General features: G+C 49.6%; 1 protein-coding gene across 1 annotated transcript in view; it reads right to left on the bottom strand.

Moving 5' to 3' along the window:
* Positions 1-7,409: 7,409 nt before the first annotated feature.
* Positions 7,410-14,888, bottom strand: part of PI4KA (phosphatidylinositol 4-kinase alpha) — a 113,451-nt gene continuing 105,972 nt past the window's right edge. The window contains exons 46-55 of the mRNA XM_042909718.1: positions 13,678-13,750; positions 13,522-13,592; positions 12,357-12,466; positions 11,798-11,902; positions 11,580-11,705; positions 11,020-11,140; positions 10,380-10,539; positions 9,507-9,596; positions 8,972-9,055; positions 7,410-7,868 (exon numbers count right to left, since the gene is read on the bottom strand). Coding sequence (XP_042765652.1) covers positions 7,817-7,868; positions 8,972-9,055; positions 9,507-9,596; positions 10,380-10,539; positions 11,020-11,140; positions 11,580-11,705; positions 11,798-11,902; positions 12,357-12,466; positions 13,522-13,592; positions 13,678-13,750 — 992 coding nt within the window. The 3' untranslated portion in view covers positions 7,410-7,816. The remainder of the gene's footprint in view (positions 7,869-8,971; positions 9,056-9,506; positions 9,597-10,379; positions 10,540-11,019; positions 11,141-11,579; positions 11,706-11,797; positions 11,903-12,356; positions 12,467-13,521; positions 13,593-13,677; positions 13,751-14,888) is intronic.

The raw sequence follows: 14,888 nt of genomic DNA, 5'->3' as shown, positions 1-14,888 counted from the left end.
CGTCAGGCTCTGTGCTGACAGCTCAGAGCCTGAAGCCTGTTTCAGATTCTGTGTCTCCCTCTCTCTGACCCTCCCCTGTTCATGCTCTGTCTCTCTCTGTCTCAAAAATAAATAAACGTTAAAAAAATTAAAAAAAAAATAAAAGAATTTTATTTTGAGAGAGAGAGGGAGAGAGAGAAAGAGAGAGAGAGAGAGAGCGTGCGCGCGCGCGTGGGGGAGGGGCAGAGAGAGAGAATCCCAAGCAGGCTCCACACTGTCAGCACAGAGCCCAACGCATACTCAAACCCACTAACCTTGAGATCATGGCAAGAAATCGAGTCCAACGCTTAACGGACTGAGCCACCCAGGTGCCCCCCCCCCCCCCGCTTTAATACTTTTAATTGGTGTAAACATTTTGTTTAGCCATTCATTATAACATTTTGTTGCTAACCATTTTGTTTATTCATTCATGCATAGATGGCCATTTGGGTTGTTTCCACCCTGTGGTTGTGGTAAATAATGCTTCTGTGAACAAATATTTGAGTCTCTGCTTTCACTTCTTTTGGGTGTGTACACAGAAGTGGAATTGCTGGATTAGTGCTTCTGTGTTTGATTTTCTGAGGACCTGCTCTACTCTGTTCCACAGTGCTTGCTGCACTTTACATTTCCACCAGCAGATCACAAGGGTTCCGATTTCTCCACATCCTCACCAACATTGGTTGAAGTTTTAAAAATAAGGAAAAATGCGTGCCTTAGTTGGTTGAGGATCCAACTTCCATTCAGGTCATGATCTCGCGTGAGGTGGGGCCCCACATAGGGCTCTAGGCTGACAGTTCAGAGCCTGCTTGGGATTCTGTTTCTCTCCTTCTCCCGCACTCATGCTTTCTCTCTCTCTAAATAAATAAACTTTAAAAAATTAAAAATAGCCATCTTCATGAGTGTGATTTTCTTTTGCTTTCAGTTTTTAGGCATTGCGTTATTTTTTTTCTTCCAAGTTTTTTATTTATATTTGTCTTTATTTTTTATAGTTTATAATTACAGAATCAAATCCATGAAAGAAGATGTTTTGGGGAAGTCTAGCTTTTATCCCTGTGCCCTCTACCCTCTTGCCTGCATTCCCTTAGAGGAAACATTTGATTGTTTTAATGGACTTTTCTTTTTTCCCCTTAGCTAAGTGAAATATATCCAGTCACAACCTCTTCCCTCTTCCCAGTCACAACCTGTTCCCTTCTTAGGTGAACACATGGACTTCTCTGCTCCTCTTTTAGCACCTGGCTCTGAGCAGTGTCAGAGAAGTTGTGTCCTTTACTGAACTGCAATGACATGGGTGGATTCCCATGATTTGCTATATCACATCAATAACTCAATGAGGAGCCTTCTGCTAACACTTTTCTGTATTTTTCCAGATCGTCTTTGAGATAGATTCCTAAAAATGGGATTGTGGGTCAAGGCTGGCTCCATACAGGATAGTGCTGGAGACCTGCCCTTTCCATTCCCACAATCACTGGATATATCCCCTGTTATCACACTGGGGATTTTTGTCAGAGAGGTGAGAAATGGCACTTCAGTGCAGTTTTAATATGCATTTACCTTATGATCAAGGTTAAGGAGCCCTGTGTGGGGCTCAAACTCACGACCCTGAGATCCAAGACCTTAGCTGAGATCAAGAGTCAGACGCTTAACCAACTGAGCCACCCAGGCACCCAAAGTTAAGGATATTTTTTTTTTTAATTTTTTTTTAAAGTTTTATTTCTTTTTGAGACAGAGAGAGACAGAGCATGAACGGGGGAGGGGCAGAGAGAGAGGGAGACACAGAATCGGAAGCAGGCTCCAGGCTCTGAGCCATCAGCCCAGAGCCCGACGCGGGGCTCGAACTCACGGACTGCGAGATCGTGACCTGAGCTGAAGTCGGACGCTTAACCGACTGAGCCACCCAGGCGCCCCGGATATTTTTATATTTAAGTGCCAGTTACCTTTCTTTTTCTGTAAACTACTCATATCATTTGCATATCTGAAAAATGTAGGATTGTAGGGTTTTCTTCTTCCTCGGTTGGCATTTTCACTTTCAGATCTTTACTGTTTGTCTTTTACTTCGTTCATGGTGTTTCTTTTGCTATCCATACACTGGTTGTAACAACATACCTGCCTGTATTGATTCTGGATTTTGGTTAGGAAAGTTCTCCTCACTTCTAGGTTATTGAGGAAACTTACCCATGTCATCTAACATTTGCATAGTTTTATTATTATTTTTTCAAGTAATCTCTATGATCAACGTGGGGGCTGGAACTCATGACCCTAAGATCAAGAGTCAGACACTCCTCTGATTGAGCCAGCCAGGCACCACTTGCATGGTATCTTAGTTCACATTTCAACCTCCAGTCCATTTCAGACTTAACTATGGTTTATGATGTGAGGATCTTTTGCACGTCTGTAGAAATTTTAGACTCGGCTTGTCAATTTTCATAAAAATGTCTGGGAAGTGAATGCACCGAATTTAGAGATCAGTCTGCAGGGACTTTAGTCTTCCAGTTTTCAAACATGATGTCTCTGTCCAGTTTTTACTTCTCTCAGCAATGATCTGTATTTTTTTAGTGTGACGGTCTCGCACATCTTTACTTTTAGCCCTAGATATTTAATTTTTTAAAATTGTTTTAAAAATTAAAAAAAATTAAAATTTTAAAAATTTAATATTTATTTTGAGAGACAGTGAACAGGGGAAAGATAGAGAGAGAGGGAGACATGGAATCTGAAACAGGCTCCAGGCTCCTAGCTGTCAGCACAGAGCCTGATGCAGGGTTCAAAACTACAAACCATGAGATCATGACCTGAGCTGAAGTCAGATGCTTAACTGAGCCACCCAGATGCCCCAAAAATTAAAAAAATTTTAAAAATGTTTATTTTTGAAAGAGAGTGCAAGCAGGGGAGGGGTGGAGAGAGAGAGAGAGAGAGAGAGAGAGAGAGAGAGACATCTGAAGTAGGCTCCAGGCTTTGAGCTGTCAGCACAGAGCCCTGATGCAGGGATCGAACCCACAAATTGTGAGATCAAGACCTAAGCCAAAGTCAGACGCTTAACCGACTGAGCCACCCAGGCGCCCCTCAGTATTTTAGGTTTTTGAATGCTATTAAAAATGGTCAAGATTTTTTAAAATTTCATTTTCCAACTGCTCATTGGTAGCATATAGAAATACAATTGACCTTTGTATATTGACCTTGTGTACTGCGATATTGCTGAACCCCCTTATTAGTTCCCTGAGCTTTTCTGTAGATTCTTCAGGACCTTATAGACAATGTTATTGTGCATGAGCAGGATGGTTTCTCTTCGTCCTTTCCAATCTATCAACCACTATCCTTACTGCACTGGCCACACCCTCCCCCAGTACAATGCTATTAGAAGTGGTAACGGGCAGGGCACTCGTGTCTTGCTCCAGACCTTGGGGTGGGGGGGGGTACGTCTTGAATATTTCATTGTTAACATGTTAGCTGTGAGTTTTTTTCTCAGATGATCTTTATCAAATTGGAGATGTTTCTTCTTTTTTCTAGTTTGCTATACTAGAAGAGTAAGAGTAGTCCATACTGACAGTTGCCCTGTTCCTGTATTTCTATTGCATTTTATTCTATCACATGAATAACCATTTATTGTTGGACATTTTGGTCAGTTACAGTTTTTGGTTATGAATAGTGCACCTCAGAACATTCCTATTTGTGTCTTTCGGTGTACAGATTTTGCACCTGTTCGGTACCTATGTAGGAATGGAATTACTGGGTCATAGAGTAGGAGATTCTCAGCTTTAGTGGACACGTCAGTTTTCCAAAGTGGTTGTAGCAGCTTGCACATCCACCAGCAGCTTCGGAGCATCCTGGTTGCTCCACATGCTCACGACACCTGATACTGTCTTTTCAGACACGCAGGTGGGTTAGTAGGTATCACGTTGTGGCTTTAACTTGCATTTTAAGCTGAACACCTTTTATTATTATTCAATGGCTCAAGATAATCTGTTTTGTGAAATGCCTCTTCAGCTCTTTGTCCATTTTTCTAGTCTGTGTCTTAACTGATTTTTAGTAGTTTCTTATAGAAGTCCTTTGAATATAGATACATGTACTGCAGACATCTTCCCAGGTTTGTGGCATGCTGTTTTTTTTTTTTTTAATACTTTTTAAAAGCTGATTTGTTTGCATAATCTCTACACCCCACGTGGGATTTGAACTCATGACCCCAAGATCAAGAGTCACATGTTCTACCGACTGAGCCAGCCAGGCACCCCTGCCATCCCTTTTCAGATAGTTGAAATTAGTTTTTTTCCTTTTATGATTAGTGCTGGTTTTGGTTCTAAGAAATCTTTGTGTGTCCCAAAGTCATCAAGCCTGTATTTTCTCTTCTGTATTTTTTCCTAAAAGCCTTAAACTTTACCTTGAACATACAGCTCTACATTCCACCTGGAATTTTTATGTCTGATGTGACACAGGCACTGAGGATTATATTTGTTTTTCTATACTGATATCCAGTTGATGTGACACCATTATTGAAAAGACTATTCTTTCCCTACTGCCCTGCAATGTCTTTATGTATGTGGGTCTATTCCTGGACTTCTCTTCCATTGTAAACCACATTGTCTCAACTACTGTAGCTTATGGATAAGTTTCGATATCTAGGCTTGTTGGTCTTTAAGATTGTAATAGCTGTATTTTGACCTTTGTATTCCCATATAATTTTTAAAAAATATTTGAGAGAGAGAGAGAGAGAGAGCACGAGCAGGGGGAGGGTAGAGAGGGAGAGAGAGAATCCCAAGCAGGATCCAGACCCAGCATCGAGCCCGACATGGAATTCGATCCCACAACCCTGAGATCGTGACCAGAGCTGAAATCAAGAGTTGGGCGCTTGACTGAGCCACCCAGGCGCCCTTCCCATATACATTTTAGATGTGCCAGTTTCCACCATAAAACTCTCTGGGATTTTGATTGGTATTTGCAGTGAAACTACAGATCGATTTGGGGAGAATAATCTGTGGGATGTTGAATCTTCCAATCCATGACTATGTTACTCTATTCGTTTAGGTCTTCTCTCAACAATTGTACTTTTCAGTATTTCTTCTTTCATTAGATTTATTTTCTGATATTTGATGTTTTAGGATCCAACTCTAAATGATACAGTTTTCTTTTGTTGTGAGATATATGTTGTACACATACACACACAACTTGACTTTTGTATATGAATCTGTATCCTATCACCTTGACTATAGATCATATTTATCATCTGGATTTTCACGTACACAAATGCCACTTCTGAGTTTTGTTTTTCCTTTCCAGATTCTTAAACTGTTTCCTTTTATTGTTTGACTGGGCTGACTAGGGCCTCCAGCACAAGGTCTTATAGGGTTGTATAAGGCACGTGTATACCTTGTTCTTTATCTCAGAGGCACCCAGTGCTCACCTATAAGCAGGATGGGTTTTTTGCAAACACATCAAGGAAGTTCCTGGTCCTCGGGGCATGGCTTTATTTCTAGTATACCCTATCCCAAGTGTAGACCAAATTTCCCTAATAAACTCCTCAGAGGCATCAGGCTCTTGGGTTAGTCTTTAGTAACCAATGTCATCAAAACAGGGATATTATTGTTCTTAAGACTGATTTATAGAACTTAGGTCTTTTAACTTATTTTTTAAGTAGGCGTCACGCCCAATGTGGGGCTTGAACTCACAACCCTGAGGTCAAGAATCGCATGTTCTACTGACTGAACCAGCCAGGCACCCCTGTTAAGATTATTATTATTTAAAGAAAAAGAGTAGGCAAGAGGGGAAGAGAGAGAGGGAGAGAATCCCAAGAAGGCTCCATGTTCAGCACAGAGTCTGATGTGGGACTTGATCCCATCACCCTGGGTCATGATCTGAGCTGAAATTTAAGAGTCAGATGCTCAACCAACAGATTTATTTGGCCCCCTCTCCTCCACCACCAGTTAAGATTTTTAAATTTGTTTTCAGTCTCTAAAGAGACCTTATTTTCTTGTCAGCTCACAGATTTAGATTTTCTGCCCAGTATTATAAATAGCATTTCTAATTTTTCAAGATATATAGTTTGCCATAATGCCAGAACCGTGTATGTTGCATTTGACTTCCTTTTTAAGGCCAATTTGACAAGTCTTTTCAAGGAGTGTGGTTTGAAATATTTCTACTATGTTTGAATATATTTCTACCATTTTACAATGTGTTTATATCCTGCTTTTTCTATGCTCTCCCCACCCTTATGTTCGGGTTGATCTTTCTCCGAATTACACCCTATTTTCTGGTATCTTTTTAAATTTTTTTTTATATTTTTATTAAAAATATTTTAAATGTTTATTTTAGAGAGCGCAAGCAGGGGAGGGGCAGAGAAAGAGGGAGGGAGACACAGAATCTGAAGCAGGCTCCAGGCTCTGAGCTGTCAGCACAGAGTCTGACACAGGGCTCGAACTCACGGACTATGAGATCATGACCTGAGCCGAAGTCACTCAACCGATTGAGCCACCCAGGTGCCCCTGTAGACTGCTTTTTGAACAGGCTTTGCATGAGGAATGGGGCATGAACTGTGAGATCATGACACGATCATGACAGTGTCCCTGCCCGTCAGGATCATGACATGAGCCAAAATCAAGAGTTGGACGCCTAACCAATCTATCCGGGCATTCCCTTTTGAATTTTTTAACTTACATAATTGGCTTTTTCATACTTTTTTTTTTCTTTTTTAAGTAGGCTCCACACCCAACATAGGGCTTGAACTCACAACCCTGAGATCAAGAGTTGCATGCTCTACCTATTGACTGAGCCAACCAGGCACCCCATATTTTTTTTAAATATACTGCTCAGGACTCAACTGTGCTTCCTGAAGCTGAGTATTTATGTTTATCACCAACTCTGGAATCCCACTGGAAGCTGACTGGAGCTTCTCCTTCAGCTTCCCCTTTTGCTTTATTTTGGTAATTTCATTGTTCTCTGGTTTTCTCTTCATCTAGATCTACTGCTTAAAATTAAAAATGCTGTTTAAACTTTAGTGACATTTCCAGTTGCCCTGTGTCATCCTCTTCTTTTAGTTTGGGGTCTTCCTATCTGCTTAATTAGAGGGTCACAGTGGGTGGGAGTAGGTGGCTGTTGGGGGCTGGCTGCACAAAGGTTTTTGAGTCCTAGAGCAGAGGCAGGACATGGAGCCACACCTGTGCTGGCAAGAGACACAGATGGGGCGGTTGGGTGGCCTTTAACAGGAGCCGGAACAGAGCAGTTCAGGAAAATGCAGTGTGATTGTTGGTGCATCTGCGCTGTGATGAGTCAGTTGTGAAGCGCATTAACCTGGGCCCCTAGAGGCTTCCCGGTGGGCTGCACTCCGGGTGGGAGAGGGAACACTGCCCTGCTCCCTTCCCAGCATATCCAGGAATCACCCCTCAGCTGAAGGTACACCTGGCACTCCACACTTTTGCTGGTTTTTATTTTGTTCACATTGGTTAAATCTTAAGTTGAATATAATTTTTTATACACAAGAAAATACTTCATGTACCTAGGGAATGTGTTGGGAATGTGTCCAGTGCAAACGAATTATTCACACCCATGCAGAGAGTGTCGCCAGAGGATTGTCAGTCATCTCAGCCTCACATGTCACATGTGGGTCACACTAGGAAGGAATGGATTGCCAGGCTCTGCATGGTGGACTTTTGTCCTATTTGTCCTATAAAAATAATCCCAATGGATGGAATGATGGGGCCACCAGCAGTTCACCCCCTTTGACCACGCACAGCAGCCAGGATGGGGCTGTGCTCTCTCAGCTCTATGATTGTGGGATGGCTGGGGGGTAGCCATGATAGCTGGTCCAGCTCCACCCTCAGTAGGGGATGTCGTTCTGATAGTACTGGATCATGTCGTAGGTCCGGCTCCTGGAAGGAGAGTGGAGGGAGAGTGGAGGGAGGCTGTAAGGAGACTGTCTCGGGTCTGGGTCCCTCTCCCCGCTGCGTCCTTCATGTCTGCCTGGAGAGCTGCATTTGGGAAGTGCCCCTTTTCTCCTCTCTGAAGGTGCAAATGCAAAATCGCAGACCCTCTAGCCTCCCTGCCAGCCTCTCTTCTAGGGACACTCCTTTCCCCACCTGTGACAATGACTGTGTGAGCCCCTTTCTGCTGTCTCCTCCTGGGCCTCCTCAGCCAAAAACCACTCTGTCCCACACTCTGGTAGGGGGAGTGTTAGCCAAAGATATTCGTGTCCCCAGACACAGTGAGTGACTCTGCCCCCTGGCCTGGCACGTGGCACGCAAACGACAGCTCATTCTCCTCCTGTCACACCCCGCAACCCACGCCCTTCCTACTCTGCCAACAAAACAATCGAGACCTCCCTCGTCCTGCCTTTTACACCCCTCTTGTCATGTTCCTCATGCTTGCCCTTGAGCTGCCTCCCGTTCCTCTGCTCCTGTTAGGCCCACCCCAGCCGGCTCGCCGTCTTCCTCAGATTCCATGTCTGCACCTCCCAGAGGGGAAGCTTGGCTCCCCGACTGCCCAGGTGCTCAGCCGCTCTGCCTCCAGAACTGGAACCCACCTCTTCTCATGGCTCCACTATCATAATGGCCAATTGGCCTGTCTCCACCCTGGGCCACCTGTCACTGCCCAGGCAGCAGCGTGAGGAAGGTGTGGGGAAGCAGGGGCGGGGCTGAGGCCTCTTCTGCTCCTCAGCCAGCCCACTGGGCTGTGCTCGCCTCCTTGCATGCCCTTTGCACCAGCAGCTTGCTTGGCCTCGCAGGCTGGGTCCCAGGTGGGCATGGTTTCTGGCCTTTAGGCCTCTGTTGGGTGTTCCCCTCAGCATAGCCCTGGCCCCTCTAACCCAGTACCCTGTCACTCCATGAGGGCTCCCTTCAGGACTTGTGGTACAGAGTACCCTGGGACAGCAGCATCTTCGTCACTTTGGCCCAGGCGTGGCCCCACACAAGGTGCCTGGAGAACATTCGTGTGTGGCAGCGGGCTCCGGAGGGGAAAGTAGAAGGGGGAGACTCACCTGTTACTGAGGAAGCAGCTCTGAATGACCTTCATGATGAAGTTCGCAGCCTCTCTCTCGGTCATGTTGGGGCTGAACCTGTGCCTGGGGGGCGAGGGCTGTGTCAGGGCTGTCCCCTGCCACCTGTGGAAACTGCTCCCTCTAGGCTACTCTCCCATGGGATGCGGTCTTGCTAACAGACCACTTAGCATTTGTGGGAATTTGTTCCCTCCTGGGAATAGCTGTAAGGGGGAGGGGCACTGTTCCCAGCTGGCTCTGGAGGACCTGTCCCCTTCCCCAGCAGAGCCTAGGGCTAAGCCGCTGCAGCCTCAGGCTGGAGGTAGGGCCTGGCACTGCATCGTTGAGAAATGAAGGGATACCTGGAACATCCGCAGCCTGGTGCAGTGACAGCGCCTCACCAGGAACCCTGTCTGCTCTGGGGTTCTGAGGAGAGTGCTTGGCCTTGATAATGATCACATTTACCAGCACTTGAGAGGCTCCCACCTTGAGGGGACAACTGCCCCCCAAATGGCCTGCGCATCTGCCCAGGACCTACTTCAAGAGCTTGATTGTCTGGCCACGGAAGCAAGGCAGGCCGGTGTCCAACATGAGAGTGACCAGAGAGACAACTGCATCCATGTAGGGCCTGTGGAGAGACGGAGGGAAGGGGAAGGAGGCTGGCCTGAGCAGGGTGGCCTTACCTGCACTCCTGCAGCCCAGCCACCACCCAACAGCTGCACGTAGCAGCCCACCTCCCTGCAGCTGCCAGGCGGGGGCCGCTCACACATCCTTGAATGGGCTGAGCATCCTGTCCCGGTCTGCCCACCTGAGGCCTCTGGCCATGGTTTCTGTGCCTGGCTGAGGAAGCGCAGGCGTGCAGGGCAAACATACCCTGACCCTCCTTTTCTCGTGGGGCAGGTGCACTGAGTGGGCGTGACGCAGGCTCCAACAGACTCTGGGTTGGAGTCCAGGCTGCTGTGTGGCCTTGGCTCTGTGACACTCTGAAGCCAGGACAGTAAGTCTTCAGGGTGCAGCTGGGAGGTGGCAGATGCTCACACTTGGGTGAAGGGGTGAATGGCGTGCTCACAGTGAGGAGCCCAAGGTGTTGCCAGGCAAGGCCACACCCAGGAGACTACAAAATGTGGTGGGACACTGACACCCGGAGCACTGACACCCAGAACAGAGACACTGGCACAGGTGGGCAGAGTGGTGATGGGAAAGCAAGGCCCAGGCTGCCTGGACCAGTAGGCATCCTCTCGCACCTGCCTTGCTCTCTCTGAACGGCAGTCCCTTGATCCACAAAGGAGCCTGAGACAGCCCCATGGGACCTCTGAGGGATCTTGCAGGACAAGCGGCACCCAGGACTGGTGCCTGACCACCCTCCTCCCCACTGTCTCGGTACCCCCACTGGCCCCTCCCTGGGGCTCACCGCACGGCCAGGTAGCCACGGACACACATCTCCATGAACCATTTGAAGGGCGTGGCCTCCATCTTGCCCCCCATGATCATCACCATCTCATCGGTCAGCTTGATGTCTGGTTCCCAGCCAAGGTTGCCACCCGGTGAGCTTTCAAACATGAAGCCAAAGTCTGCAAAACCCCCAAAGCCATTCGTGACAAGATCAGATGACAGGGCAGAGATACGGGCGTGCTTCAGCCAGGGCTTGGAGCCACAGGCTCCCCATACCCCACGAGCTGGCCACAGGCCATGTTTTCTTGGAGATGGTAGGGGCAGTGGGGCGGGGGGGTGACAGCAGGCAGGAGAGAAAAGAGGTTATGGAGGTGGGGAGCCAAGCTGGAGCGGAGATGAGACTGGCCCTGGGGCTAGATGAGCTGTGCTCTCCCTGGTTCCAGTTTTCAACCCCAGAGTGCCCCATGCACTGTGGTACCACTGCTACTCGCCCCCACAGCCTAGTGGCCAACAGCTCTGGTCTCAAAGCTGGACTTGAACCCTGACTGGCTGGGTGACCCGAGCATGCTTGGCTCCTCTGTGGGATGGGGATTGGTATCCTGCCCTGGGCTCTAGGGGGTGAAGGGAGAGGAGGAGGGTGGCTCTGGGAGCTGGCTGACCGATGTGGATGATGTGGCCCTTCTTGTCCAGCATGATGTTGCCGTTGTGCCTGTCCTTGATCTGCAGCAGGAACAGCAGGAGGCTGTAGGCAGCCATGCTCCGGATAAAGTTGTAGCGAGCCTGTGTGGAGAGGGCCCAGGTGCTCACGGATGGCCCTAAGGCTGTACCTCCCAGGACCTTTGGGCATTTTCCTGCCTTGTTCCTGGGACCCCAGGGCCTACAGGTGTTCTCTGGGCTCTTGTTTCTAGCCTTGGAGGTAGAGCCCAAATCAGCAGGCCAGATCTTGGGAACAGGAGTGACAAGTGACTGCGTCTGGGGGTTTAGGGGTTTAGCCCCTTCCTCCCACACCCACGAATTTGCTTTCTTCTGGGGAGTCCATCTCAAGGTTCCTTTGAATCCCAGAGAAGGTTATGAGGTGCCGTTGTTTTACCCCCAAACGTACAAGGACTCAGAAAAGCAGGGAAAGTGGGAAGCAGGGTGCTGGCCCATAAGCAGTGCTGGGAATGGTGGGATGGAGAGCACAAGCAACCTCTGGTCTGGGGGCTGCCCCGCTGGTCACCTGCTGGAAGGCCAGGGTGGACTCGTCCCCATACTGGCGCGTGAAGTAATCATACATGCCGAAGTCCGTCTGGCGGCCCAGCTGGTCCCGAGAGGTACAGTCGGGGATGCACTCAATCACTCCGCACTGGAGAGGAAGGGCCAGGTGCTGAGGCCTGCAGGCAGGACCTGTCTTGGCCTAAGGCATCGGGAACACCCCCTGGGCTCCTGGGAACTTACCCCAGGGGCGGTGGCCACCACCCGGTATGGGAAGACAAAGAGGTCCAGGCCAACCAGCTGGAAGATGTTCTTGAAAAGGTCAATAATCTGCAGGGCCAGCATATCCTGGAGACCAGGGAAACAAGGGGTGGTCAGCTGGCCGCCTCCTGTGCTCTAGTCCACATGACTGCTAGTAGCCCTGCCAGTGAAGAGGGAGAGAGGGAAGGAGAGAAAAGGGAGGCCATGGCCAAGCAGGAGTCTGGAGCATCTGGCCTCACTGCACACCATGCTGGGCTGGGCTCTGACCACCGGGCACCAGGCTAGACTAAGGCCATGCTGTCTAGTGGGGGATGCAAGTCAGGAGTGCCTGTCCTCCGAGGCAGTTCCCTCTGGGCGGCCAGGGGATGGGCAGTGGGTGGGAGCTGCTGGAGAGACCCCTGGGTTTGGCAGAAAGCCCTGGTTTCCTCTGTGGCACCTCAACCCAATGTGGGAAACAAAGATTGTGGTTCAGCATGTGAGGTGTGACCCCTAAATGCACCCGGAGCCTTGGGAAGAGGGCAGGCCTGGCCCCACTCACTACCTGTCGGCAGTCATCTCCCACTTTGAAGATGGCCGCCTGCCATGAGATCTTTTGGCCATCAGCCTCCTGTGTGCCACACTCGTCCTCAGAGTCTGAGCGGCACCGAAGACCTGTGTGTGGGCGGCGGAGAGGAAGCCAGTTAGCCTGGAGGCAGGGAGAGGCCCTCAGGGCCAGGGCAAGTCCTGCTCACCTGCCTGGAACCCTGGGAATCTTGGGGATTGTCTCTGCAAAGCCCCAAGGAGGCCGAATGAGGCCCAGGAGACAACTGGGGTCAGCAGATGGAGCCACGGGGCCAGGGATCTCTTCTGAAGAATGTTTAGGCTTAGATGGAACTGAAGATAGAGCCCCTTTTTCATTGGAAATGGGGACCCAGGTATGCCTGGGATCAGCAGAGGGCACTATGAACTGGAGGGTAGAGGTGTGTGTCTGTCTGCATCCTGGGGTGCCTGGGAGGACCTGGGGGCCAGAGTGCAGGGAAGGCCATGGAAGGCATGTCCCCATACTGGCAGGGGACCACACCTCCTATTCTAAAATTCATGCCCACTCAAAACTGCAGAATGTGACCTTTTTTGGAAATAGTATCTTTGCATATGTAGTCAAGTTACTGAGGGTTAGGGTGGGCCCTTATCCAATGACTGGTGCCCTTATCAGATCAGGGAAATCTGGACACGGGGACACAGGGAGAAAGCCTTGAGAAGACAGAGGCAGAGGTCGGAATGACGAAGATGCCAAGCATCACCAAACTTGCCAGCAACCACCAGAAGCTGGGAGAAATACACGGAACAGATTCTACCCATCTTCAGAAGGAGCACGGCCTGGCCGACACCCCAATGTGGCACTTCTGGCCTCCAGAACTGTGAGAGAATAAATTTCTGTTGGTGAAGCCACCCAGGCTGTGTCACCTGCACGGCACCCCCCAAAGCTCTGGGCTACTCAGCCTCAGGAAGGTGCCTCCTGGACTCAATGGCTGACCTGGGGCCGGTCTCCAGGTGTCTCTGTCACCGTATATAAGCTCTGTGCCATTCCTAAACAAGGGCTCAGACCCAGCGTGGATGGATGTCATCTTTCACAGGGAGCTGGTAATAAACTAAATATGCCCCCTAAAACTGGCATCATCCAGAGAAAACACTTAGATCCCAAACCGTGTCAGAGTTTCTTCACTGACCTTCTTTTTCGAGTTCACTAACACCACATCGTTTCACTTTAAACTTAGCCAGATACGGGGCTTTTGCAGCACTGCAAAACAACAGAAGGAACATGGGTGCTGGAGCAAATGAGAACTTTGTGCAAGGGAACTGCCTAAAGACAGGCGGCCTCTCACCTCTGCATGGGTGTCCCGGACTTGTAGTCGATGTCCAATACAATGGCCTCGGGGTTGCTGGGCAGGTAGCAGCCTGTGCAGGGACAGAGGGCGAAGTTACAGGGAGCCCCAAAATGACTCCCCGCCCCCAGATGGGGCTTCTAGGTCCTCATCTGAGGCACAGATATTTTATCCTGTGGCCATTACAGGTCCATCCTCCCTGATCTGTGGTCTTTTCCTGGACCCTTCCTGATATCTAACAAAGGAGCTGCCACCTCCCAGGAGACACTTCTCCAGGAGGACACACCAACACTCAGCTTTACAGACTTAGCACACTGCTCCTCGGGGCCCGACTGGCCGACCAGTGCCAGGTGGGGAGCTGCCTGCTCTTACAGGGCATGTGCAGGAGCTTTCTACACTGCCTCCATTTACGTGGAACACCCTCAGTTCTTATACTCACCCACTGGCTGTAGCTCCCCTCTCTCAGCACACATGTCAAGTAGGGAGGACAAGAGAAAGCCTATTCCTGGTCAAGGAACTGGCAGTTCCCCTGGGGGGCTGGGGTGTGCTCCCTGAGACCCAGGAAGCGGGGGAGAGATCCTGGCTAGGGAGTGGGCTTCTAGGAGAGGCCCTGACACAGGAAGTCCTGGGACTCTTGGGAAGCAAAGCAAGGCCTTGCTGTGGGGTCAGGTGGGCTTTGCCACCAGGGGAATGAGGGGCAGAAGGAACATGCTGTTCCCTCAATGCCCTCACACCATCCTTCCCTGGCCAGTTCTGGTCTCTCTCCCAGGAGCACAATCTACTGCTCTGCCCTGGAGTCCTGGCTGGCTCCCCAGTGCCTCCAGGACAAGACCCGGCAGCATGGGCTGCAGGGGTCTGGGAGCCTGCTGACCAGGGAAACTGCAGCCTGTGTGGATGTCGAGCTTCTTTGAGCTGAGCTACTGTTTACACTGGGCAGGGCAGGTGGCTCAACAAGAGTCAAGGAAAGGTCAGCCAGTGTGGGCACCCTCAGCCCAGTACACCTGTGACACTCCCACCCATGCCCACAGTCTGTGCAGCCTGTGTTGCTCCTATTCCACTGGAGTTCAGGAAATTTCTAGAATCATGGCTGCCAAGGACAGTGTCTGGGCTTTAAGAAAAACAGAAAGCAACAAGGAAGATAAAGAGTATCTGCTGAGAAGTAGCTCTCAGCTCACCAGGGGCAGATTATGGAGAGGGACACCAGTGCCCCA

The sequence above is a fragment of the Panthera leo genome, chromosome D3 (genome assembly GCF_018350215.1).
Source record: "Panthera leo isolate Ple1 chromosome D3, P.leo_Ple1_pat1.1, whole genome shotgun sequence".
Lineage (NCBI taxonomy): Eukaryota > Metazoa > Chordata > Mammalia > Carnivora > Felidae > Panthera > Panthera leo.
Note: the sequence above shows the minus strand (reverse complement) of the source record. Positions and strands in the feature narration are given on the sequence as shown.